The sequence below is a fragment of the Protomyctophum parallelum genome (assembly GCF_964188405.1).
Source record: "Protomyctophum parallelum genome assembly, chromosome: 6".
Classification (NCBI taxonomy): domain Eukaryota; kingdom Metazoa; phylum Chordata; class Actinopteri; order Myctophiformes; family Myctophidae; genus Protomyctophum; species Protomyctophum parallelum.
Window position 1 is genome coordinate 15,742,025 of NC_139701.1, and position 24,683 is coordinate 15,766,707.

General features: G+C 46.6%; 1 protein-coding gene across 2 annotated transcripts in view; it reads left to right on the forward strand.

Moving 5' to 3' along the window:
* Positions 1-23,770, forward strand: part of jak3 (Janus kinase 3 (a protein tyrosine kinase, leukocyte)) — a 36,592-nt gene extending 12,822 nt beyond the window's left edge. For both annotated transcript variants that reach the window (XM_083766359.1, XM_083766358.1), the window contains 18 exons: positions 203-325; positions 775-932; positions 1,443-1,554; positions 1,691-1,877; positions 2,590-2,717; positions 3,238-3,369; positions 11,188-11,275; positions 12,357-12,481; positions 13,281-13,419; positions 14,593-14,744; positions 15,493-15,643; positions 17,060-17,187; positions 17,762-17,951; positions 18,730-18,854; positions 19,426-19,598; positions 20,793-20,910; positions 21,807-21,920; positions 22,295-23,770. In XM_083766359.1, the coding sequence (XP_083622485.1) occupies positions 203-325; positions 775-932; positions 1,443-1,554; positions 1,691-1,877; positions 2,590-2,717; positions 3,238-3,369; positions 11,188-11,275; positions 12,357-12,481; positions 13,281-13,419; positions 14,593-14,744; positions 15,493-15,643; positions 17,060-17,187; positions 17,762-17,951; positions 18,730-18,854; positions 19,426-19,598; positions 20,793-20,910; positions 21,807-21,920; positions 22,295-22,414 (2,463 nt within the window). In that variant the 3' untranslated portion in view covers positions 22,415-23,770. The remainder of the gene's footprint in view (positions 1-202; positions 326-774; positions 933-1,442; positions 1,555-1,690; positions 1,878-2,589; positions 2,718-3,237; positions 3,370-11,187; positions 11,276-12,356; positions 12,482-13,280; positions 13,420-14,592; positions 14,745-15,492; positions 15,644-17,059; positions 17,188-17,761; positions 17,952-18,729; positions 18,855-19,425; positions 19,599-20,792; positions 20,911-21,806; positions 21,921-22,294) is intronic.
* The last annotated feature ends 913 nt before the right edge of the window (positions 23,771-24,683 follow it).

Here is a 24,683-nt window from a genome sequence, read left to right on the forward strand (position 1 = left end):
AATCATTCAAATGTGCCTCAAATCTTTCAGAAAATTGTCATGATTTAGAAAACTAACTAAATGGGCTAGCTAGCCAACACCAACTCGGGACTTCTGAATCACTGCCTTCCTCGTTCCTCCACACTCTTCTGTCTAGAATCAGCATAATCAAATATGCCCCTCTCTCTCTCTCTCTCTCTCTCTCTCTTTCTCTCTCTCTAAGGTGTGGCAGACGTTCTGTGATTTCCAAGGAATCATTGGCATCGGTGTGAAGCAGGTGTGTCACGAGCAGACACAACAGGACTTCCAGATGGTGACCGTGACCCGGAAAGATGACAGATGTTTGGTGAAGGACAAATTTTACATTTAAAATATTTGTAATCATTATTCTGTCAATTAAAAAACAACTGTCCGTATATCAGAGCTACCAACCTGCACACATTTTGTGTACCAACCACGCAATTCTAGGCGTATAGACACCTAGAATTGCGTGGTTGGTACACAAAATGTGTGCAGGTTGGTAGCTCTGGTATATGCCTGGTATGCAGTTTTGGAAAATTTGTTATTTTGCTTTTGTTTAGGTTATGGCTGCATAATTATAGCCAAAATGATTAATTATATTACTTCATTAATACAATTATTAATAGCATAAACTTTAATATAATTTAGGGAAACATTTTATCCTGGATATTTTCAACCCCAGATGCTCTGAAAAAGCACAGTGTATACAGTACTATATCATAATAAAGTGCATTTTTTTAAAACATAATTATTCATCCCCGTCTTGTGCAACAGGAAGTCAAGTTCCAGAGTAAGACAGAAGCTCAGTCGTTTGTGTCGCTCATCGATGGCTACTTCCGACTGACCACGGACTCCAGCCACTACTTCTGTGAGGACCTCGCTCCACCAAGTCTACTGGAGGGGATCCCAAACCACTGTCACGGACCAATCACGTGAGTGGCCTTTGACGACCTAAAAACTGCCATCCCAATTTTGGGCATGTTGTGCCGGTGTTGTGCAGAGTAAATGGCGGATCTACGTTACAATGACCCTTATATGTGACACATTGTGAGCTTGTATCGGCGGTTGGTGTTTTCAAATGCAGCTGCTGTGCTTGAATACTTGGACAAGGTGCATTTTTTAAAGTTAAATCAGAAAAGGCTATACACGAATCCACAGAGTGGTGCCCTTGGCACAGCCATAGCTGAGGTGTACCATTAAGCACAGCTTTACACCTCAGTATTGATTGCCTACACCTGGCCTACAGGGCACCGCTCCATGGATTCGTCAATTATGCATAATGAGCTTAGGCTAGGGGGAAAAAAGTTTAAAAAGGTCCATATATTTTGATGAATTCAGCATGTTTTGTATATGGAAAACAATCTGTGAACAGAGAATGAAAACGACTTGGATAAAATAAAATAAACTAAAGCTGTTCGCCTTGCTTCATGTGGTAAGATCAGGTCAGAGTTTGCAGTCAACAAGCTGAGGAGATCAGGGGGGAAAGGCGGCACATTCCTTCTACGTCAGAGTCCAAAGATCTATGACAACTTCTTCCTCACGGTCTGTGTGCAGGTAAACCATCAGCGCCCATTATGAGGGTTTATTATACAAAATAACAGAATATATGCTCTCAGAATGTGTAGAACCTCGTAGACATATCATAGTTCCGTTTTGCTAATCTGTTGTTTACTTTTGTCGTCGTTTACAGACCTCACTTGGGCTTGACTATAAAGACTGTCTCGTTATCAAGGACAAGAATGGTCACTATGCTCTACATAAAGTGCATAAATCCTTTGTGAGCTTAAGAGAGCTAACCTCCTTCTACCAACACAACATGCTGCTCCTCGCTGACATCCCCGTCAAGCTGGGCCGCTGCTGTCCACCAAGACCTAAAGGTACATTAACCACATGAATGGAATGCCTTGTGAGCTTGTAGATGTTTAGTGTAGTGCGGAAACAGGGGAGGGAGGGGCTAGTATAGAACCCTGGGGTACTCCGGTAAATGTAATACGTTTTAAGATTCAAGATTCAAAATTCAAGATTGTTTTATTTGTCATTCTTTCCAACTGCAGCAGCAGAAAAATAACGAAATTACGTTTCTCCTAGTTAAGTGCAAGACAATACTGAATATAAGTTCATGTTCAAGTTCAAGTTCATGTCCTATCTGCCAGGGATACTAGAGTTCAAAAGTCTGATCGCCTGGGGAAAGAAACTGATCTGCATCCTTTCCATCCTGGCACTGATGCTCCTATACCTTTTCCCAGATGGCATAAGGGAGATCAGGCTGTGAGAGCGGTGGGTGGCATCATCAATGATGCCAGTTGCTCTCCTCATGCACCTCTGCTGGTATACTGTATGTCTGCCAGGGAGGGCAGCGAGGTACAGATGATCTTACTAGCTGTTCTCACCGCCCTGTCCAGCGGGACGGTGAGAACAGCTAGTAAGAGGGTAAGATGCGTATTCACCAACTCGTGGCACAAATATTAGTCTTAATAACCATCCATCAGCTCACTACCACATCTCACCAACAAGGGAATCATTTGAGCAAGTTCAGATGCATGCATCTATAATTCCTCACACCAGCTACCTTTCCTGCTGTGTCTGCAGAGCTCACCAACCTGATCATCATCCGTAGCAGCAGCTCAGTAGAAGCCAGAGGGTCCCCAGGAACACCTCAGAAGAACAAGCTCACCCACATCCAGTTCCAGAAGATCAAACACGAGGACCTGAAATGGGTCACTATTATTATGGAACAAACATTCTACACTGTTTTAGTCCAGATCTCCCAGGGGGCTCCCTCTTTCTCCAGGTGTTTCACCTGGGTGGGTGTGGTGGTTACATGCGTAAACCTAACCCGAATCCATTCCTAACCTTAACCTCACAAAAACTATGCCCAACCTATCTTTAACCCTAACCTCACAGAACTAATGCCTAAACCTAACCTTCCTACCTGGACAAAACACCTGGGAAAGAGTGAGTCCCAACCACTGGTACATGGGTATTTATCTGGTTCCACAGATAAATATTGTTACATTTTTGCAACTTTCTTATATTATTTGACAATTTGTCCAGATGTCTTTAGGTATTAAAAAGGTCTTATGAACGTCTTTAAACTTTCACTTTACTAGTGTCATCTGGGGAACCCCCCAAAATCAATTTGGGGGGCAGTAATGGAATGTTAGTCAGAGTAATGGCTGGGATGTTGAGGTTGTCCATGAAGCTTACATAGTGTGTTATTATGTTGTGTCCCATCAGGACGAGTGTGTAGGACACGGCTCCTTCTGTCGCATCTTCAGAGGCAGTAAGACAGATGTCCGGGACGGGGAGAGACACGTCACTGAAGTCCTCCTGAAGGTGCTCCATGTCGACCACAAGAACTACTGGGAGGTGAGAGTCTGTGCACAGAGAATGGCTTTGAATTAGGATTTGACACCTCTTTTTCATCATAAATGTAAACACATAAAAGTTGTTTAATATACAGTATATATAACGCTTGGTCAGTTTGGATTCCATCCATGCATGTACAAACAAAGGTTTAGCCTTTTCCATTTCCCAGCTCAAAGTAAAATGACGTGCACGTTTGGGTTGTGTAGTTTGTCTGCTTTGTGCTTAAAGAGTGATTTTGAGCCCCGGGCAATATAAGTAAATTAACAAAATATTTTGCAATACCAATATCAATAATCAACGGAGAAACTACTGCAATTTCTTTTTAACAAAGTCATGGCAAGGTAACTAGGGGTTACGTATGTAACCTAGGTTCTATAAACAGCGAGCAAGGCTGCTCACTTATGGGAGTTGACGCCCCCTGGCGTAAACACAGAAGCACTACAAATAAACTCACAGACTTTAGGCTGGGACTTTAGACGTGATGACGTTGAAGACCCCGCCCGCCGGGTGCACTTATAAGCGTCCCTCAGCGTCACGTCTCCATTCGAACAATTGTTCTCTTCTCAAGCAATCAAGAAGGGAATCTTGGTGAGCAGCCTTGCTCGCTGTTTATAGAACCTAGGTTACATACGTAACCCCTAGTTCTATTAATAACAGCTTCGCAAGGCTGCTCACTTATGGGAGACTTCATTAACTCCCTTATTGTCATCACGAAGTCTGGACCCCTAGGGCCCGTACCTTTATCTGTGAGCAAAGGACCACAGTACGTCCCTCAACAGGACTACTGCACCCCAACGGGAAGGCCAATCAGACCTAAGTCTGCAAATGTGCCTAAGAGGGGCCGACAGAACAACCGTCATAACGCCCTGGAGAAGACCAACGTCCCCCGCGGGGAACCAAGTCTCTCCACCTTAACTGGAGGCCACGCCCAGGACCGCATGCGCCACTGGCGCTGCCGTCACATCCAGTCTATAGAAGGTGGCAAGGTGGAAGACGACGCCCAACTTGCAGCGGAACAAACATCCTGAACAGAGACCCCCCTACAGAGGGCCCAGGATGATGCCATACCTCTCGTGGAATGCGCTCTCAACCCTACGGGAGGCACCATATCCCTACCAGAGTAGGCCCGCTCTATAGCCTCCACGATCCACTGGGAAAGCCTAACCTTTGAGATAGGCAGTCCCACAGTCTTGGGATCCCAGGAGACAAACAGTTGTGTAGTCTTCCTCGTCACCTCAGTCCTGTCCAAATACAACCTCAATGCCCTTATCGGACAGAGGTTATGCCTCCTCCTATCCTCCTCAGAGGCAAAGGGGGGCGGACAGAACGCCGCCAAGTCCACCGGAACCGGGGCAGCTAGGCGGCTCTTAGGTAAAAATGCCGGATTGGTCTTAATGACCACCCTTGCATCCCCATTGAACCTCATGCATTCCGCACTTGTGGACAAAGCATGGATATCACTGACCCTTTTAGCGGTCACCAAAGCTAATAACAACGCTGTCTTCAGCGACAATAGCTTCATACCCAAACCCTCCAAGGGCTCAAACGGTGGCCGGGACAGAGAGTCCAAAACCAGAGCAAGGTCCCACGAGGGGACCAGAGACTTGGTCACCGGATGAAGGTGGCTAGCCCCCTTCATGAACTGGCGCACCAGCGGGAGCTGGCCCACCGTCTTGTCCTCAAACCCGATGTGGCAGGCTGAGATAGCAGCCAGATACACCTTGACAGTACTAAAGGCCCTGCCTTTGTCCAAGAGATCCTGGAGGAACGACAGAACGACCCTTACTGGTGCTTGAAATGGCACAACTTGAGCCGGTGAACACCAGTCCTCAAACAACCGCCACCTCATATCATAAGCATCCCTGGTCGACTGCGCCCTCGCACACTGAATAGTGTCGATGACGCTCCGGGGAAGACCCTCCGCGCCAAGATTCAACCTCTCACGGGCCAAGCCCAGAGGTCTAGATCTTCCGGCCGTGGGTGGAATATCTCGCCTCCCGCCTGGGTCAATAGGTCCCTGCGCAACGGAAGCTGCCAGGGCCGACCGTACAGGAGAGGGACTATGTCTGACCTCCAAGAGCCCCATCCTGGGGCCACCAGGATTACTGACAGGCGCTGTGTCCTCACCCTCTCCAGCGTGGGAAGGATGAGAGACAACGGGGGAAACGCATAAAGTAGGCCCTGGGGCCAACGATGCGCCAAGGCATCCAAACCTAGCGGAGCCGTCCCTGCTATGGAGAAGAACAGAGGACACTTGCTGTTCTCTTCCGACGCAAACAGATCCACCCGTGGCTCGCCGAACCTCTCCCACAACTGTCTGGCCACTGTTTTGTGCAGTGACCAAGCCGCATAGAGGTATCGGCCCCTGGACAACAGATCCACTCCCGTGTTCTGGAGTCCCGGAATGTGGGAGGCTCTGACTGAAAGAAGGTGCTCGTCGCACCATAACGTCAGTCTGTGTGCTAGCGCATGCAGTTTGGTGGACCGTAGGCCCCCCTGCTTGTTGATATAGCACATCGTAGTTGTGTTGTCCGTCCTGACCAGGACATGGGAACCGCTGATGAAACGTTCGAAATGTTGTAATGCCAACATTACCGCCATCAGCTCCAGGTAATTTATGTGGGCAGACCTGATGCTGCCACTCCATACCCCCCTGGCCGTCCTGCCTTCGTGGGTGGCACCCCACCCAGACAGGCTGGCGTCCGTCGTGAGTACCTTCCGGGATACGACCATCCCCATACTCACGCCTTCCGAGAGGAATTGAGCGCCTCTCTACTGGCGTAATGCCTCGAAGCAACCCACCGACACGGTCACAAGATGATGACAACGGTGTTGTCTTACACCCAGTGACTGCATCCACCTCTGAAATGGTCTCATGTACAGTCTGCCTAGCCGAACAACGGATATTGCAGAGGCCATGAGACCCGCCAATCTCTGACAGGTTCGGAACGGGACCCTGTTGCCCGTCCGAAACAGCGCCAGACACGACTGAAAAGAGCGGATCCTCTCGTCGGATAGACGCGCCGTGAAAGACACAGCGTTCAACGTCATGCCTATGTAATCTATCGATTGCGTCGGCACCAACACACTCTTGGCGTAATTTATGCTGAACACTTCACAAAAGTCCTTGGACTCAGTGACAGTCCGAACGGAAGGACCAGATATTCGTATATCTGTCCCTTGAAGCCGAACCGCAGGAACTTTCTGTGTGGTGGGTAGATGGGAATGTGGAAATACGCGTCTCTGAGATCGAGAGTTGTATACCAGTCCCCTCGACGCATCATGCGCAGCAGAGCCTTGCTCGTGAGCATTTTGAAGCGAAACGCTTTCAAATAGCCGTTCAGAGCCCGTAGGTCTAGAATGGGCCGCATGCCCCCCCCTTTCTTTTTCACGAGAAAGTAGCGGGAGTAAAACCCGGTGTTGCTCTGCTCCAAGGGCACCACACGTATAGCCTTCTTCTCCAAGAGAGACGTTATCTCGCCCTGGAGAACCTCGGCTGCCTGACCACTCGCTTGCGAGAACGTTCCCACAAGTGGGAGGTCTTCTGGCAAACTGTAGTTTGTAACCCTTCGAGATGGTGTTCAACACCCACGGATGAACACCACAACGATTCCACTCCTGTAGACACAGTGCCAGAGGGGTTGAAGCCAGCTCTGGACCTTTTTGTGGTGGAGCGGCGCCCCCTTCGGTCAGAACCCGGGCCTGGGGCCTCTGTCCTGCAATATGGACCTGGGGCTCTGGGGCTGTGACCACGGCAGTTACACTTGTGTTTCGGCCGACAGCCCTGGGCCCTCTCGAGGGCCCGGGCTGCTGGCCCATCCCCTTGAGTTTCGAGTGACGATTCAAAAGACCGGTTTCCAGTAGAGAACACTGCTTTATTAAGAAAAGTGGTGGCACGGAAAAAACTGGAGAGACATTTATTTCCAAGAAACAAGTCCTCTTTCCGCCTACACCAAGCGCTTCCGGCATGAGGCCCGTGGCCACTATGCTGCGCTTCAGAGAAACTCGGGGAAGGGTGGGGGAGACAGTGTCCGATGTCTCCCCGTGGGGCAGGTCTGGTCATTTCGCCTTCCCGCCAGGTGGCCCTCTTGCCCTGGCCCCTTTGCGGGGGCCGCCGGCCGGAGAAGCCGAGGGGCGCCTGGGCCTGTCGGTCTTCTTGCGGCTGCGAGGTGGGCGGGAAGCTGAGGACGCCGCTGACGGAGCCCTCTGAGCAGCGGGGACCTTGAAGGCGCTCCTCCTGGACCTGGAACGAGCGTCCCTGTCCATGGTGCGCCCGTAGGTCGGCCTGTAGGGCTGAGCCTGCTTGGGTCGTGCTCCAGACGCCGGGAGACAGGCGCCGATGACCTCCGTGTCATTCTTCGTCTGTCCGTCGCGGGAGCGCATCTCCTCGAGCATGGACGCGAAGAGTGTCGATGTGGAAACTTTCTGTTTCAGAGGGGTACGTCCCACTTTGGGGGACAGCTCCAGCCACCTGGCCCTCTCGAGGACCAGGAGTCTCGCCATGGTTCCGCCCACCATCTCCGTCTGGGCCTGAGTGAGACGGAGGAGCTCAAGGTGCAGGCGCCTCAATTCAGCCATGTGGTCGGGGGTAGGCTCGTCTCCCGCTTCCAACAGGACATGAGACGCGGACCCTTGCAGAAGGGTCGCGGCGTTCAGTGCTCTGGCCGCAGTTGAGGCGCACTTATAGGCAGCCTTATTAATTTTGGAGTCGTCCTTGTCCGAAGGCAAGGAGAAGTCCGGGTCCTCGTGGAAGACATTGGGGTTGACACCCATGAGCCATCCGGCAAAGGACTTGTCCATCGGCGGCATGGCCTCGAGGCCAAGCTGCCGTTGTCCCGCGCAGTCCAGCAGCTTCATGCCTCCGCCCAGGGAGGCGGAAGCCGAGTAAGGCTGTCCCCAGGATAGCATGAGGGATTTCAGGAACCCGTCATCGACGGGGATCTCAGCCTTGGCCTGGGACTTCGCTGGGTTGCCTCGAATCTTCTTGCGAAACTGTTCGCATAGGGTGTCCTTAGCCACCGGAGGTTCAAGACTGGCCGGCCAGACCAGACCACAGCGGATCGTGGCCTTCTTGAACAGATCGACTATGTCAGTGTTGTCATAGTGGAGCTGCGGTTCAGCCGGAGCAGCTGGAGCCGTCGGAGCTGCAACGGTGTCGGCCGATGCAACTCCAGCAGCAACTAGCGCTGCAATGGGGGCGGCGACAACGGCCGCTTGAGCGGCCATGACGACCGGAGGTGGCTCTGCCACCTCGGCGTCGCCCTCGTCGCTGCTCTCTTCATCATCCTCCCCCTCATCGGAGGTGTAGGAGGATGCTGAGTCCTGAGGTGAGGACTCCCCAGAGTCCATCTCAGCGTTGTCCACTCTTGGAGCCTGCACCACGTCTGCGTTGTCATCCGCGAGAATGACAACGTCAGGGGCGTCGGGGAGTGGAGCGTCCATGTCGGCGGACCACTGCCTGGCTCCTTGTCTCAGAGCGTTGTTGTAGGCCCTCCGTGCAATAGATGTTGCAGCGGCGTGGGCCGCGTCTGCTAGGGCGCGACGGCGTCGACGACGGGCCTTGGTCGGAGACTCAGACATCTTAGAAGCTAAGATGCACGTGGAAGCAAAAACGAGGCAAGAGGGGCCGAGTTAGCAGGCAGCCACGAAATTCGTGAACAAAACAAGCTCGCCGGTTTAAGAACCCGGGTTACGTACGTAACCTCCAATTCTAATAACCAGTCCTACAAGGCTGCGTGCCTGTAGGCGCCGAGTTGGTAGGTTGTCACGTTACAGTGATGCAGTGGGTGTTGCCACTCACTGCATAAGACGCCACGTGCGTGTGGAAGCTGAGAATAGAGCTATTGTTAGCTTCTATCAGAGACGTCACACAGCGTGGAAACCAAACAGTATTATCACTAAGTGCTGTTCAGGTTAGTAGGCAGCCACGTAAGTGGAAGCTAGGACAGGACTATCTCTAGCTGCTGCAAATGGATCGTCACTTTTTTCTTGTAAAGCCAAGAAATACGTGGACAAACAAGCCACGAACAAGGCTCGCTGGTTTAAGAACCCGGGTTACGTACGTAACCTCAAATTCCAATAACCAGTTCTACAAGGCTGTGTGCCTGTAGGCGCCGAGTTGGTAGGTCGTCACGTTACAGTGATGCAGTGGGTGTTGCCACCCACCGCATAGGACGCCAGTGCGTGTGGAAGCTGAGAATAGAGCTATTGTTAGCTTCTATCAGAGACGTCACACATCAGAGACGTCACACAAAGTGGTGGCCAAACAGAAATATTACTATATCCTGCCTAGGTTACCACTCCGTCGCGGGCTTGAAAAGGGCGTGCTATTAATAGCCGCCGCTAACGCCGCCGCACGTGTGGAGGCTAACAAAGGGTTGCACCGCTTCTAGCTCTTCACACGCACACACGTTCGAGGGCCACGCGGTCGCGGGCTTATGAAAACCACGGGACGTATGTGTGGAAGCTGAAAGAAAGCTAAGATCGCTTTATCAGACCGTCACACAGCGTGGAAGCTTAAACAGAATAAAATTATGCTGCTCAAATCACCGTCGCGGGCTTGGAAGAGCCGCGAGACGTAGTGTGTGGCTGGAGCGGGCTGTTAGTAAACACCGCTATGTAGTAGCCGCCGCTAACGCCGCCGCACGTGTGGAGGCTAACAAAGGGTTGCACCGCTTCTAGCTCTTCACACGCACACGCACAGTCGCACACACGTTCGAGGGCCACGCGGTCGCGGGCTTATGAAAGCCACAGGACGTATGTGTGGAAGCTGAAAGAAAGCTAAGATAGCTTTATCAGACCGTCACCCAACGTGAAAGCTCAAACAGAATAAATGATGCTGCTCAAATCACCGTCGGGGGCTTGGAGGAGCCGCGGACGTAGTGTGTGGCTGGAGCGGGCTGTTAGTAGCTACCGCTAAAGCCGCCACACGTGTGGAAGCCAAGGAAGGGTTGCGTAACGCTCCCGGCTTCTCACACGTTCGAGACAGAATAATTTATTAGTGTGTGGCTGGAGCGGGCTGTTAGTAGCCACCGCTAAGCCGCCACACGTGTGGAAACCAAGGAAGGGTTGTGTAACGCTCCTGGCTCATCACACGTTCGAGACCTTTAGGTCCGCGAAGGTTTGTGTGGAAGCAGAAACCTGGCTGTTGCTAGCCACGGTACAGACCGTCACACAGGTAATAAGGAAACCAGCTAGGGCCGCGAGCCACTAACGGACTGAATTACCTCCAAGTTAATGTTAACTTAGTTAAAGAAAGTGGACTCACCGACTTTCTTCCTCTTGAAGCCTCTGGGATAAGCAGTTTCCGCGGTACCGAGAAGGCTTCTCGTCCTTGTGGAAATAAATCAGATACTCATCCGTGAGGGAGACTTCGTAGCGCCGTGTTATACACGTGAGAAGAGAAAAACGAATGGAGACGTGACGCTGAGGGACGCTTATAAGTGCACCCGGCGGGCGGGGTCTTCAACGTCATCACGTCTAAAGTCCCAGCCTAAAGTCTGTGAGTTTATTTGTAGTGCTTCTGTGTTTACGCCAGGGGGCGTCAACTCCCATAAGTGAGCAGCCTTGCGAAGCTGTTATTAATAGAACTACACAACACAAACCTCTACCAAAGTGTAAGTGTAATGTTGCTTTAACTTGATGAGTTAACCACAGTATACATACAGCACAACGTGTAAAGCCTGGTTTATACTTCATCGCCGTATACATGATGACGTAGAATAGATGACACTGATGTATGACTAAATCAAGCATTCATTTGACTGTAGTTCATTATCATTTTCAATGGCCATGACAATGAGACATCTTTCTCTTCAGTCCTTCTTTGAAGCAGCCAGCATGATGAGCCAGATTTCTCACAAACACATTCTTCTCGTCTACGGTATCAGTGTCCACGGACCCAAAAGTAAGGAACCGACTGTACCAGAATGTACCTGCACATCCTATTGTTTTAACCACTTAAAACCTTTATACTACATTGACCAGAGTCTCCCCAGGGATCTATACTACATCTGCGCAATGCGTTATGTTTTAGATCTGCTATTTTTGGCATATGTTTGTTCCTAGATGTACTGTGTTAACGTTGCACCATGATGCATGAATTGGAGCGGCAAAAGCTAAATGTTTTGTGAGCCTGTCTAGGACTGCTCGCCCCTCTGTGCTCCCCTGTGAGCAGCACTCAGCTGGGTGAAGCTGAAAACTGAAGTTCCCTTGCAGGGTGTGATCGTTTAGTGATAGTGATAATGTTTGCTATTCATTATTTGGAATCATTAAAGGGAATAATTGTTAACGCTAAAAACGTCTTGACCTTTTGGTGTGGTTTGGGCCATTTAATTCCATGCGTTGAATCACTAGGGTCAACGTGGGTCAACGTGCAACAAGACATATCACACCTCAGGGACAACGCTAAAACCGTCTTGACCCTTTGGTGTGGTTAGGGCTTAAGAATGGGCGCAAAATTCCTACTTAAGCGTGTCCCCTGTTCAACTCCCGGCCAGCATTGATCGTTTGCTGAGAGTGCTGAGATTGTGCTGAGATTGCAGATTAGTTCATTTCACTGCGCGACACACCGGCGTATGGTCCCAATCGGCTGGTTCAGAAACCATTTCAGTGCCAGCGTCCCTATTCTCAGGTGAACATTTTGTGCAAATAGCCATTATGTTCTGCAAGCGTTGCTTTGCGACGAGTTTTGTGGATCAACATATGGAATGTCAGAACAGGTCAGCTCCATTTATGGATATCCAGGGTTTGATGAGATCAATGTTGTGATCTTCATACATATATAGACAGCCAGGTTTTCATAGTAATCTGCGACCTACAGTCGGATGACGCAGTGACGACAGTCACAGCACACGCACGTGTACACAATGTAGTTACACACCTCACTGACACTGCGCACTCTTGACCTTTGTGTGTGTGTGTGTGTGTGTGTGTGTGTGTGTGTGTGTGTGTGTGTGTGTGTGTGTGTGTGTGTGTGTGTGTTGCAGACATCATGGTGCAGGAGTTTGTGAAGTGTGGGGCCCTGGACCTCTACCTGAAGAGGGGCAGATCAGTGTCAGTGAGCTGGAAACTTGACGTAGTTAAGCAGCTCGTCTCCGCTCTCACCTTCCTGGTGAGATGATCGACTGTTTGGTGCTCTTCTCAGTTCTCACCCTGCAGTTACAGACAGATCAGAGCAGTCTATAACTGGGTCCAAAACTGGGAACAGTGAAGAGACTCAAGACTCGTGTTGAGTGTTGAGAGATGTATAATCCAATATCATAGTTAAGTATGAACTTCTAGAATTTAGAGGCTAGATTCAAGATTTCAACGCAGTCCCACGCACACACACACACACACAATATCATCTGGTATGTCACATGAGCACTGGTTATTAATCCACAAGTCACAGCATTATTCCATTCTGATATATACGTGCTAAGGGTATATATGTGTAATATATGTGTATGTGTGCAGTCACTCCAGGTCATCAGCCTTTCTCTGCAATGCCTGCAAACGTCTTCTAAAGCACCGTTTCTCGACATGCGGACCGGGGCCCACTGGTAGGCCGTGAGGATATTGCAAGTGGACCCTCCCAAATAATTAATGAATTAATAAATAAATAAATAAAACGTATCTTTTCCATTTAAAGATTGAAAAGTGAGTTTTTTCAGAGTTCAATTGATTCAAGAACGAACACAATCGATTGATTGATTGTTACATCATTCTGGGAAAAAAAACAGCCATTATTGGTCACAAAGGTGGGCCAGCCACGAGCGCGCTTTTGAGATATTCAAGTGGGGGCCCTGATCCCTGATCCGTAAAAAAGGTTGAGAACCACTGCCTGTGATGGCGTTGTGTGTGTGTGTGTGTGTGTGTGTGTGTGTGTGTGTGTGTGTGTGTGTGTGTGTGTGTGTCCCATTGTTTCACAGGAGGAGGAGAACATTGTCCACGGAAACATTTGTGCTAAAAACGTGCTGCTGGCCAGAGAAGGAGACCCGTCTCAGGGGAGATGCCCCTTCATCAAGCTCAGCGACCCGGGCATCAACGTGTCAAGGCTGGACAGAGAGGGTAGCGTTCATATTTATAGTATTATCCCATTAATCGACCTGAGGCCAATTCTACAAATGCCTTCTAAATCAGTCATTCTCACACAAGGTTTTTCAGAAAGGTTCCAACGTAGCAGATTGTAGATCTACAATCTGCCAATGATAAAAAGAGAGAAAAAAACACCTTCTCTTTGAGGAACCTGTATTTTCCAACATTCAGGTCCAATTATCACCCCCAATTAAAATGTAGCTTATGTTTCTTCTCTGATCGGTCATTTATGATTAAACATCTCACTGAATACCAAGTAACAGATTTCACATTGAAAAAATGAGCGAGTCGCCGTGCGAAGGCCACCAGACCCGACTCAGTGCCGTCCGAGTTACGTCCCGATAGGCAGAGAATAGTATATATTAGTAGCCCCTAGTTTCCATGCGGCGACAATAGAGTTGGAAATTACACGTACAGCAGAGGGAGTCTTTGACCAGGCTATAGTCTGCACGGCACCCTGCATGCGCGCAGTCTGGGGAAAACACCACAATGTTTAGTATGCCAGTATGGCCATATTAGCCATATTCCAACGTCCTGATAACGGTTGATTTAATATATTTAATACAGTGATAACGCACAAATCCGTGATCTAGCGAGCATAATATCTTCAGACTAGGACTCAAGTCTAAGGTATACAGGTAATCTATTCCAGAGAAGATGATACACACACCATGCAAGTTTGCAACAGCACATCCAAGCCTTCAGAGGCGGGCCTTTCCCTTTTGGCTCAACCTTCAAGAGAAGGTCTCTGGACTGAATTTCCAAAAATCACTGAAACATGCATCCTCCTGGAAAAGTGAGTTGCTCATGTCAAACACTCTGATGCTGTTGTAGTAGTATGACCCATTCAGCCCCAAACTACAAACATTTTTGTCCCGATGATGGTGGCAGTGTGACATGATTAAATAGGTGCAGAGAGGTTCTGACAGCTTCCCTGTGTTAGCTGATTGAGTGGGAGGGGTTATATGGTTGGATCAGGCTTTGAAGATCAACAGCAGACATTGTTCAGCACTGTTGAAGTTGCTAAAGTAAGGTGATTTGTTGCTCAATTGTGCTAAAATGTTGTCTCCACCAGGCCAAAGAAGGGAAACAAAGTGTGTGTGTGTGTGTGTGTGTGTGTGTGTGTGTGTGTGTGTGTGTGTTCAGTTCTTCCAGACAGAATTCCCTGGGTGGCCCCTGAGCTCTTGGAGGCCCCTGGGAACCTGAGTCTAGAGTGTGACAAATGGAGCTTTGGAACCACGGTGTGGGAGATCTTCAACAACGGCAACGCACCTCTGCTGGGCTGGGACCTCCAGAGAGTAAAGCCTTTCTTTACTTAAAACTATAGGGCTGGGTGTCTGGGACCATACAAAAATGTACGTGTCACGATTATTGTGGCCAAAATTATCGTGATTAACATAATAAAAATGATTAAAACTCTTAAAATGCCACTGGGAACGTTCGCCAAAAATAGCGAGTAGATTCATGATGAATTCAAATCTCTGCGATACGATTATTATTATTTTATCACGATAATTCAACGATAATGATTATCGTTCCATCCCCTACTTCAACCACTTTAAATCTAGTCCAGTGCAGTCAGACGATCACCGATTCCTGTCTACTGGTGTGTCTAGAGAAATCTAAATTAATGTATGGACTAGAACGGAAGAGAAAAGCAGCGCTAGCAAACATACACTTGGCTTTGAAAACCAATCCTGATCTCAAGGAAAATGGGCCGGTCAGCTCGGACCTACAATGCAATACTTTGTTTTTAAGAGTGTTGTGCACAAACGTCAGTATCATTACAAAGTTATATACAAAAAAATAAAAAATAACTACCAATTCCAATTCTTCACCCTCTATCCAAGTGTGTTTGTCTTATAAAACCATACAATAACATACCGTACAATAACAACATTCATACTGCATTTATACAGTTATACATACAACAACAGCGTTCATACTGCATTTATACAGTATACGTACAATAACAGCATTCATACTGCATTTATACAGTATACGTACAATAGCAGTGTTCGTCAACCTGGATCTTCTTTGATGCAGAAGCGTGAATTCTACGAGAGACGCACGCAGCTGCCGCCCTCCCAGTGGACGGAGCTGGCTGATCTGATTGGCCAGTGTATGAACTACGGCCCCGCCTTCAGACCGTCCTGTCGCAGCCTCATCCGCCAGCTGAACAGTCTCATCACATCAGGTACTGCCGTTATACCGATAGACACATCAACTGACAGATAGATCATGCTGACACATTAGACACAGATTAGACACCAGTGTTTCTCAAACCTTCTCAAAGGACCAGTGGCGTGCACAGACATTTAGAGGGGCAGGTGATCAAGTGAAAAAAGGGCACCTTGTGCAGCACGTGGAACTGGCCGGTTGCCTTAATAGTGTGAGATTTATAAATTTTGGGGCCTAAATAATATATTAGAAGCTTTTTATCAAGAATTGTTTTTTTAATGGCACATTTGTCCAGATGGAAAAGGGCAGGGGGTGCTCTAGCACCCCCTAGTGTCTATCTGTGCACGCCACTGTCACATTTTATATATATTTCGCCCACGGACCCCTGAAAGTATCTTGTGCCACACGGAACCCCCTTCCAAGATTTGTGTTGAAATTAGTTTGAATTTAGCAGACTGGAATTGCATACTCAGGACCCCAATGGAAACAAGCCATAGTGTTTCACTGCTTTCTTGGGTTCAATCCATTCTGCATTGTATTGTCAATGAATCAATCAGTCAATCAAAGTGGTTCATTTCAAGGGCCCCCAAAGCCGGGGACCTTCATCTGAAAATATGTTGTGCCATGCAGGGACCTCCAAAAGAGTTGTGTGACTAGATTCGATTTTGTACAGACTTCTACAACTGTCTATAGGTGGAGAGATAAGGGAGAGAGTTAAATCTATAACTCATTCTTAAATCTTAATACATTCTGACTGTGCTAAAGTTTTAGTCTGACTGTGACATAGTGACATTTATTAAACTGTTCCTAGTTTTTTCCTTGTCCTGGAACCCCTTTAAGCACATGGAAAGACCCCTTCATGTCCTCCTAGCAGCTAGCACTGCAAGACAGGTCATTGATCAGATAATTTCAATCACAGGCTAAATAGCCTAAATGTCAGATTTAAACCTGTAATTTAAATCGGCATAAATTAGTTATTTTAGTTTGTTTGCTCACGAGTCACAACAGTCGCATCCGCGATGCGATGTGAGCTTGTATATCAGCTGTGCTCTGTGCGCAATACTGTTGCGCTTTGAAGTATAAATGTATCCTAGGGTAGGGTGCATCTAGCCCTGGTCCAGTGCTTACAGCGAGTTTCTCAGAGACTCGCTGTAAGCACTGGACCAGGGCTAGGGTGCATCTCACTTGCCAACACACAAGAGAGACTGAATGGACTGAAACGAGCGCTCCCCAAAACAACAGGTTTGGAGATCTGTTAGGAATTGATTACATGAAACAGTCACCCGCGCGCCCAGTCCCAATGTTTGTAAACAAATAATTGGTCTCAAAGTAACACACCTGGACTTCTGGACTAGATGACTGTAACTTTTACCTTTTTGGTCGCATGGTTTGAAGTTTGAACGGCTTTATTTATGTGGTCTTGTCGTGGCAGATTATGTGATCCTGCACGCGGCAGAGCCCCTTCCACAGAGAGACACCTTCTGGACTAGAGAACCTAGCTCCGCCCATCAGCTGGTGTTTGAGGAGAGACACCTGCGTCATATCTCCCAGCTGGGGAAGGTATGCGGCCCACTATTGTTTCACACCTTTCACACCACTGGAGGGCAGCATTGGTCAACACACAGCGTTTCAGCCATAGGTTTCAACATCAACTGATATTTTCTGAGCACAAGTTATCCATTCCAAACTTATTTCACTTCTGTGAAATACTGACGCGCGCGCGTGTGTGTGTGTGTGTGTGTGTGTGTGTGTGTGTGTGTGTGTGTGTGAGTGAGAGATCACGTTTTCTTTTTTGGTTAATATAACTGTTAAATAGAGCTCTATTCTGACAAATATCATCTATTATTGCTATAGAGTGTTTGTTCAGGGGTCTCCCTGTCTCCAGACTCCAGCTCTTCATTGAACAGAAAATGCAATTTCAAGTTGGGATAACAAGTGCACAAATTAGCAGACAAAATTGGAACTGGAATGTAAGCTGATAAATGGGGTTACTTTCTCGCCTGATTGGATGAAATTGATGACTCACCTGAAAATGTATTACTATTTTCTGATGAGAAAAAAAGGACAGTTGCAGCTTGAATTATTCTTATGTATAATATTATTATTATTATTATTGTGTTTATTTCTTCCGTAGGGGAACTTTGGCAGTGTGGAGCTGTGTCGCTACGACCCACTGGGAGACAACACAGGTGAGCTGGTGGCAGTGAAGAAGCTGCAGCAGAACAAAGCGTCCACGTTGGAGGCCTTCCAGAAGGAGATCCACACGCTCAGTGTGCTACACTGTGACTACATCGTCCAGTACAGAGGAGTGAGCTACAGCATGGGTGCGTCATGGACAGCCTCAGGGCCGGTCCTGAGCACTTTTTTTTGGGAGGCACTGGAGAGGCACTGGGGGGGACACTGGGGAGGACACTGGGGAGGCACTAGGGAGGCACTGGGGAGGCATTGGGGAGGCACTGGGGGGGGGACACTGGGGAGGCACTGGGGGGGACACTGGGGAGGCACTGGGGGGACACTGTGGAGGCACTGGGGGGGACACTGGGGAGGCACTGGTGGGGACACTGGGGAGGCACTGGTGGGGACACTGGGGAGGCACTGGGGGGACACTGGGGAGGCACTGGGGGACACTGGGAACTGGGGAGACACTGGGGAGTCACTAGGGAGGCCCTGGGCAGACTTTGGGGTGGTACTGGGGAGGCACTGGGATGACACTGGGCAGACAGAGTTGAGAGGTTTTTGCGCCCCTCCCCCCATGGCGCCCCAGGCGGCTGCATGGTCGGCCTGTAGGAAGGGCCGGGTCACAGCCTATAGCTTATAGCTCAGTGTGCTGCACTGTGACTACATCGTCCAATACAGAGGAGTGAGCTACAGCATGGGTACGTCATGGACAGCCTAGCGTGCTTTACTCTCACGTTTCGGCGTAGCTCGCAGGAAAATAGCAGCTCTATAAAGCTATATATTTCGGTGAGCGACACCGTCACGCAATTTCAACCCGTCTTCATTATAAATTATAATTGGTCCTCACTATAATGCCCACACGGTTTCTATACCTCATCCCCACCAATGACTATTTGCTGGTGTGTGTGTTGGTGTGTCGTGCAGGCCGCCTCAGCATGAGCCTGGTGATGGAGTACGTACCACACGGCAGCCTGATGGGTTACATGGAGAAGAACCGAGATCACGTGAACACCAGGCGAATGATGCTCTTCGCCTCGCAGATCTGTAAAGTACAGACACAACCTAAATTCACAAATTAAATGTGGTCATAATTCACAGGTTTGTTCTTCAAAAAGTCTAAAGAAGACTTCCCAAAGTTAAGAGACTGCAACTTTAATTACTGGTATATTTTTCAAAATAACCATTCCACGTATAGTTTTTTGACAACTCTTAGTCTGAACCCTATTTTCAGTCACAAGTGTCTCCGATACTGGTGCCAAAACGATGCAGGAAACGGAAATGTATCGGGAATGTATTTGTGTGTTTTTAATTTAATACATATAACGTTTCTGATAACATCGTTGCATTCGTTTTTGGAGCGGTGAGTACTTGGTGGTTTTGTTTGGTGGTTTGGTGGTTTTGTTTGTTGAACTGAATTCTGCCAATCACAGTTGTGACAAATCATAGACGGACATGGTATCAAAAGGACTATACTAAAATGTATGTTATGATGTATAACTTTAAACTCATCTTTGTTTAAAAAGATGAACACGTGTACAGCACAGATTGGATCCTCTGTATTTTTGTAGATACCGGTATACATAAATACGTATTGTATATATGCTCTGTCTCTATACCTAGGGTCTGGAGTACCTGCAGAGTATGCGTTACGTGCACCGTGACCTAGCAGCCAGGAACATCCTGGTGTCCAGCGAGAATCTGGTGAAGATAGCTGACTTTGGCCTGACCAAGATCCTTCCCATCGACAAAGAGTACTACAAAGTCACGCACCCCGGAGAGAGCCCAATTTTCTGGTACTTTATGCTTAAATGATTTAGAACAGATTTGGTTTTGAGAGAACATATAGGGCTTAGGGCAGTTGTTCTCAAAGTGGGGTCTGGGGAGTTCCAGCAAAATGATATAGGGACCAAATGGACCCTTATAGGACTGTAACTCAGAGAGTGTACAAATGGACCTAAAGGGACCACTCTCAGAGTTAAATTAACATAGATTTTACAATATGATTTGGAGTCCCAGAGATAGAAATGCCATTAAATGGGGTCCGTAGCCTAATGCAAGACAAACTGGGGGTCCTCGAAAGTAAAATGTTTGCAGAGATTAAAATAGTACATTTTGCATCCCAAAACGCAGTTTATAGTTAAGGGACGCAATAAAACAATGACCTCTGCATCCACAGTATGCGCTATTGTACTACTGTACTGTTTTTTATTAACCACATTATAACCATATACAATTAAATGGGAGTTAAATGCTGCAATTTGTAAAAATGTCAGTGGGACTCATCTAAAAGACTCATTACATTGAAAACCTATTTACATCACTGTGGTGGAGAGTCACATGCTAGCTGTAAACATCTTCAAATGGGGGTCCGTGGGATGATAAGTGTCAATTTGGTGGTCCTTGACATGAAAAAGTTTGAGAACCAACGACTAACTAGCCTCGCGTAGCCAGCCTTCATCTGCCTTTGCAATGCATATTGCCCCATGCAGGGAGATGAACCCATTTAGGCCTGACGTCGAAATTTATAAAATGTCTTCTAAATCCTGACAGTTTTCTGGCAGTTTTCTGGCAGACCTAGTTTTAAACATTATGTTATAATTTAGCTATTGAAAAATAGCAGATCTACAAGCTCATAGCGTGCCACCGAGTGGCGCGCTTAGCGCTATGAGCTTGTAGATCTGCTATTTTTCAATAGCTAAATTATAACATAATGTTTAAAACACCAAAAGGGGTTCCCGCCCCCCTCTCAATTGTGGGAGGACTTCACGGCCGGAAATGGTGACGGCCAACCTGATTCATCTGGAGCCAGGCTATAACCATCCATGGCCCAGTATTCAAATTAAAGAAATCGAACACTGAGAGGGACGAGACTAATATCCACGCAGTGATATTAGTACCGCCACGCGAGGCTATTCGGGAACATACTGTAGACCTGTATGCTCCTGCTAATCGGTTACTGTGGTGTGAATTGTGTTAATGTGATGAAGGTACGCGCCAGAGTCCATCGCTGAGTCCAGGTTCTCACACAAGTCAGATGTCTGGAGCTTCGGAGTGGTTCTGCACGAGCTCTTCTCCTACTGCGACAACAACTGCAACCCAAAACGAGTATGGGACCAAAACACAGCATCAGATATGCCTACCCACTTTTTGGGGGAAACACTGAATAGGCTTATATGTAGCAGAAGCCTGAGTAGAGTATTATGTTAACTCTGAATACATTGGTGAAATTACATTGAAATCGCTACATCTCCATATCACATATATACAGTATGTAGGCCTACAGTATATTAGCGCTGAATTTGATGCCAAATCTAGATTTTGTTTTAGTCATAGTTTTTTGAATATTTTAGCTAAAATGTTGTAGTTTTACTCTAGTTTTAGTTGACTAAATATCACAACATTTTAGTTGACTAAATCGACTATACATCTACAGTTGATTTACTCATAATGCCTGATTTATAATTAGCTGTGTGCAGAAGATAGCAGATCTACATGCTCACGCGTTGTGAGCGTGACATTTTTGGAGCGTGACATGACATGCACACTCTTAGGGCTGTATTTTGCGTGTCTTAAGTACCAGGTCTTATTACTTAACTTAAGACCTGGAGGCGTGATCAATGCCATTTGGCTATTCTGAGTGGCCAAAGAGCATTGACCACGCCTCCAGGTCTTAAGTTAAGTAATAAGACCTGGTAATTAAGACACGCAAAATACAGCCCTTAGACTCTTAGTTCTACTGGATCCCTTCTCCACTAGTTCCTGATCGTCCCTAATATTTTAATGTGTAGGCCTATTTGTTGGCGAAATTGTCAGTATATTTATAGTCATAGTTTTATTCATCATAGCTCGGTTTTTATTCAGTGTTCATCAGTGAAAAAGGGTAGTCGATGATCATTTTTCTTCATAGCTTTAGTTGACGAAATGAACAGTGATGTGTGTAAATATATCAGTGCTCCTGCGTACCTGTGTGACGTGCTGTGTGGTCCATCGTGCTGTTTCAGCTGTACATGCAGCGCATTGGGAACGACATGCAGGGTCCGTCCATCACAGAGCATCTTGTGACTCTCCTGAAGGACAGCTGGAGGCTACCGGCGCCGCCCATCTGCCCACCCAAGGTATAGGTTCACTCCCATGTGTCCCATACCTGTAAACTCATCACATTTTAAATATGCAGTATTTCACCCATTAAAACCGGGAAAGCATCTGTGTCACTCATTTTAGATTTGAGATTTAAGATTGTGACACACACACACACACACACACACACCAAAATGTTGTAGTGGAGATAGGTTTTTGTTGAAGCGCTTTTGAATACTCAATATTTCAATACATGTTTATGTTGAATAATATGTTTCAATATATGTTTATGTTTTCAATATTTCAATATATGTTCAATATTTTTTAACCAACACACAGACGTGAAATGTGTCAATTAGCTTTTTAGCGATGCATCTATTGATGCCTTTTTTAATTATAAAACACTTTTCAGGTGTACAGTCTGATGAAGAGATGCTGGGCGTACAGCGTTGATGAGCGGCCATCTTTCTCCTCCCTGGGAGATCAAATCAGCTGTGTCGCCCAGGAAGAGAGAGAGAAACTCAAGGGCTGAGAGAGATGAAACCTTCTTTCTTTTTCATATTTTACAAACATGTTAAAAATGTGAAACTATCTTTTCTGGATGCTTTAGGGTTGGAAGTGTCAATTGCAAGAACAAATGGGTCAAAAAAAGACAATCGATGCACTCATGCATGCTGTAGAAAAGGTCAAAGTGCACTTAAAGGACCTATAACATAAAATTCAATGTATTTTGTGTTTTTGCGGCTCCCATATGCATTTTCTATCCCCACAAATAATCAATTTTGAACAATCAGGCTTTCATATCATATAGGTGCTTTAATGAAAATTGCTCTCAGGAACAGCTCAACTGATTTTGTCCTCATCGTGATGTCATCAATGTCACCCTACTTTGTATAATTCCTCCTCTTCTTCAGTCTTCAGTTCCAAATTTGCATTTCCACTTTGTTTACAATGTACGCCATTGTTGATTTTACAAGCTGGCATGGAATGGAAACAAGCCTGGTTTTATCTATAGCATCAGTATTATAATGACTCAAATATTAAATAATCTAAAAATGATCTTAAAAATGATCTTACAAATTGTTAAGAGTATTGGTATCTTATTTAAAACCCGTCATTTGATCAGCTCTGAGGTAGCCACTATGTTATACTATTCTATGATTTATCCGTATATTAATTATTGTAATATAGTCTTGGCTAGTACTCATCAGACCAAACTTGAGCCATATACCGTCTTCAGAAACGAGCTGTAAGTTGTGTACATCCAAGACATTCTTCTCTGGCTTTATTTAGTCGATTAGGTGTCCTCAGTGTTTACCAAGTGAACCATCTTCAAATTGTTCATGGCTCACTGGGGAAAACCCTTCCCACCTTTTTCCATAATCTATTTTGTTATAATTCTCAGGTTCATGATTATCCAACACGTACTCAAATCACCTCAGACCTCCAAATGCCCGTACGTCTCAATCTCAATTTAATATAGGCTTCAGAGGGTCTAAAATATGGAACTCCCTACCTTGCTTTACAGTTTACATCTATGGCAATTGTCTTTTCATCAATTCAAGAAGGTTCTAAAATCACTTCTCCTAACCACCAAGTACTTCCCATACGGTCTGCTAAATTAACCTGGTGTACTCAATGTTCTCCTATAGCGGTTTTATTGTCTGACTATTGTGCTTTCTTTCTTGTTATACAGTACATTTCCGTCCTCTCACTGTCCCTGTATTTTATCTGTATTCTAATGTTTAAGATCTGCATGTTCAATATGATTGTTTTTTCTTTAAACAAACAAAAACAACTATGAAGGTATAAACATGCCTGGAGAAGCCACTTGCAAGCCCCTGGAGGGTTTTTAGGCTTTCTCCTTCACATCTTTATTGACCTTGTGTATTATTTCCGAAATATTTTTGTATGTGAAAATAAACAAATAAACAAACAAACAATCTGCATATCAGCACCAGAAATAAATGACAAGGACTGGTTATATCAGAGTGGTGATTGAGGCTCAAACCATTAGAAATAAGTTTGAGGGAACAATATGATATTAAATATTAAAAACACAGACGTACCCATTGGCCGGTGGAGAACACCGACATACCCAGCCGATTGCAGTACTTGCGTGCTCTGCTTGCGCAAGTAAATGTCATGAATATGAGGTGCTGGAGTGAAAAGGGGTGCTGTAGATGAAATGATGTATAGCGGTGACCTGAGCCCTAACCATTTGAGAACCACTGTCTTAGACCAGTGGTTCTCAACCATTTCAGGCCGTGACCTCCCCCCCCCCCCCCCCCCACACACACACACACACACGTACCCACCCTGACAAGCACTTGGAATTGTAGGATTTTGTTTTTGTTTGACTCAGTTCTACGGATAGTTATTGTGAAAAATAACAGATCTACAAATCAGCTATTTTCAAAATAGCGTCTGTCTTATATTATTTAACAATTTGCCCAATGTCTGACCAGTTTTTCAGTTTGTTGATTACTTCTGATGCAGTTGCCTTATGGTCTTTTTCTTTGGTTAAAAAATGTACTTTAATATTATAATAAGTCACCGGTCACCTTGGGACCCCTCAAAGTCATGTGGGGACCCTCCTGGGGGTTCCGATCCACAGGCTAAGAACCTTTAGTCTTAGACAATCATTATACAGTCAAAATTGTAGCCTATTATAACCACGCACATTTTCTATTTAACACGGTAAGGAGAAAAAAAAAGTCGCGAGGACCCGAGTTCGATTCGACTACTGTCATGTCTTAACTGTCATATGTACAGTATTCTCTATCATTCTGCCCATGGCT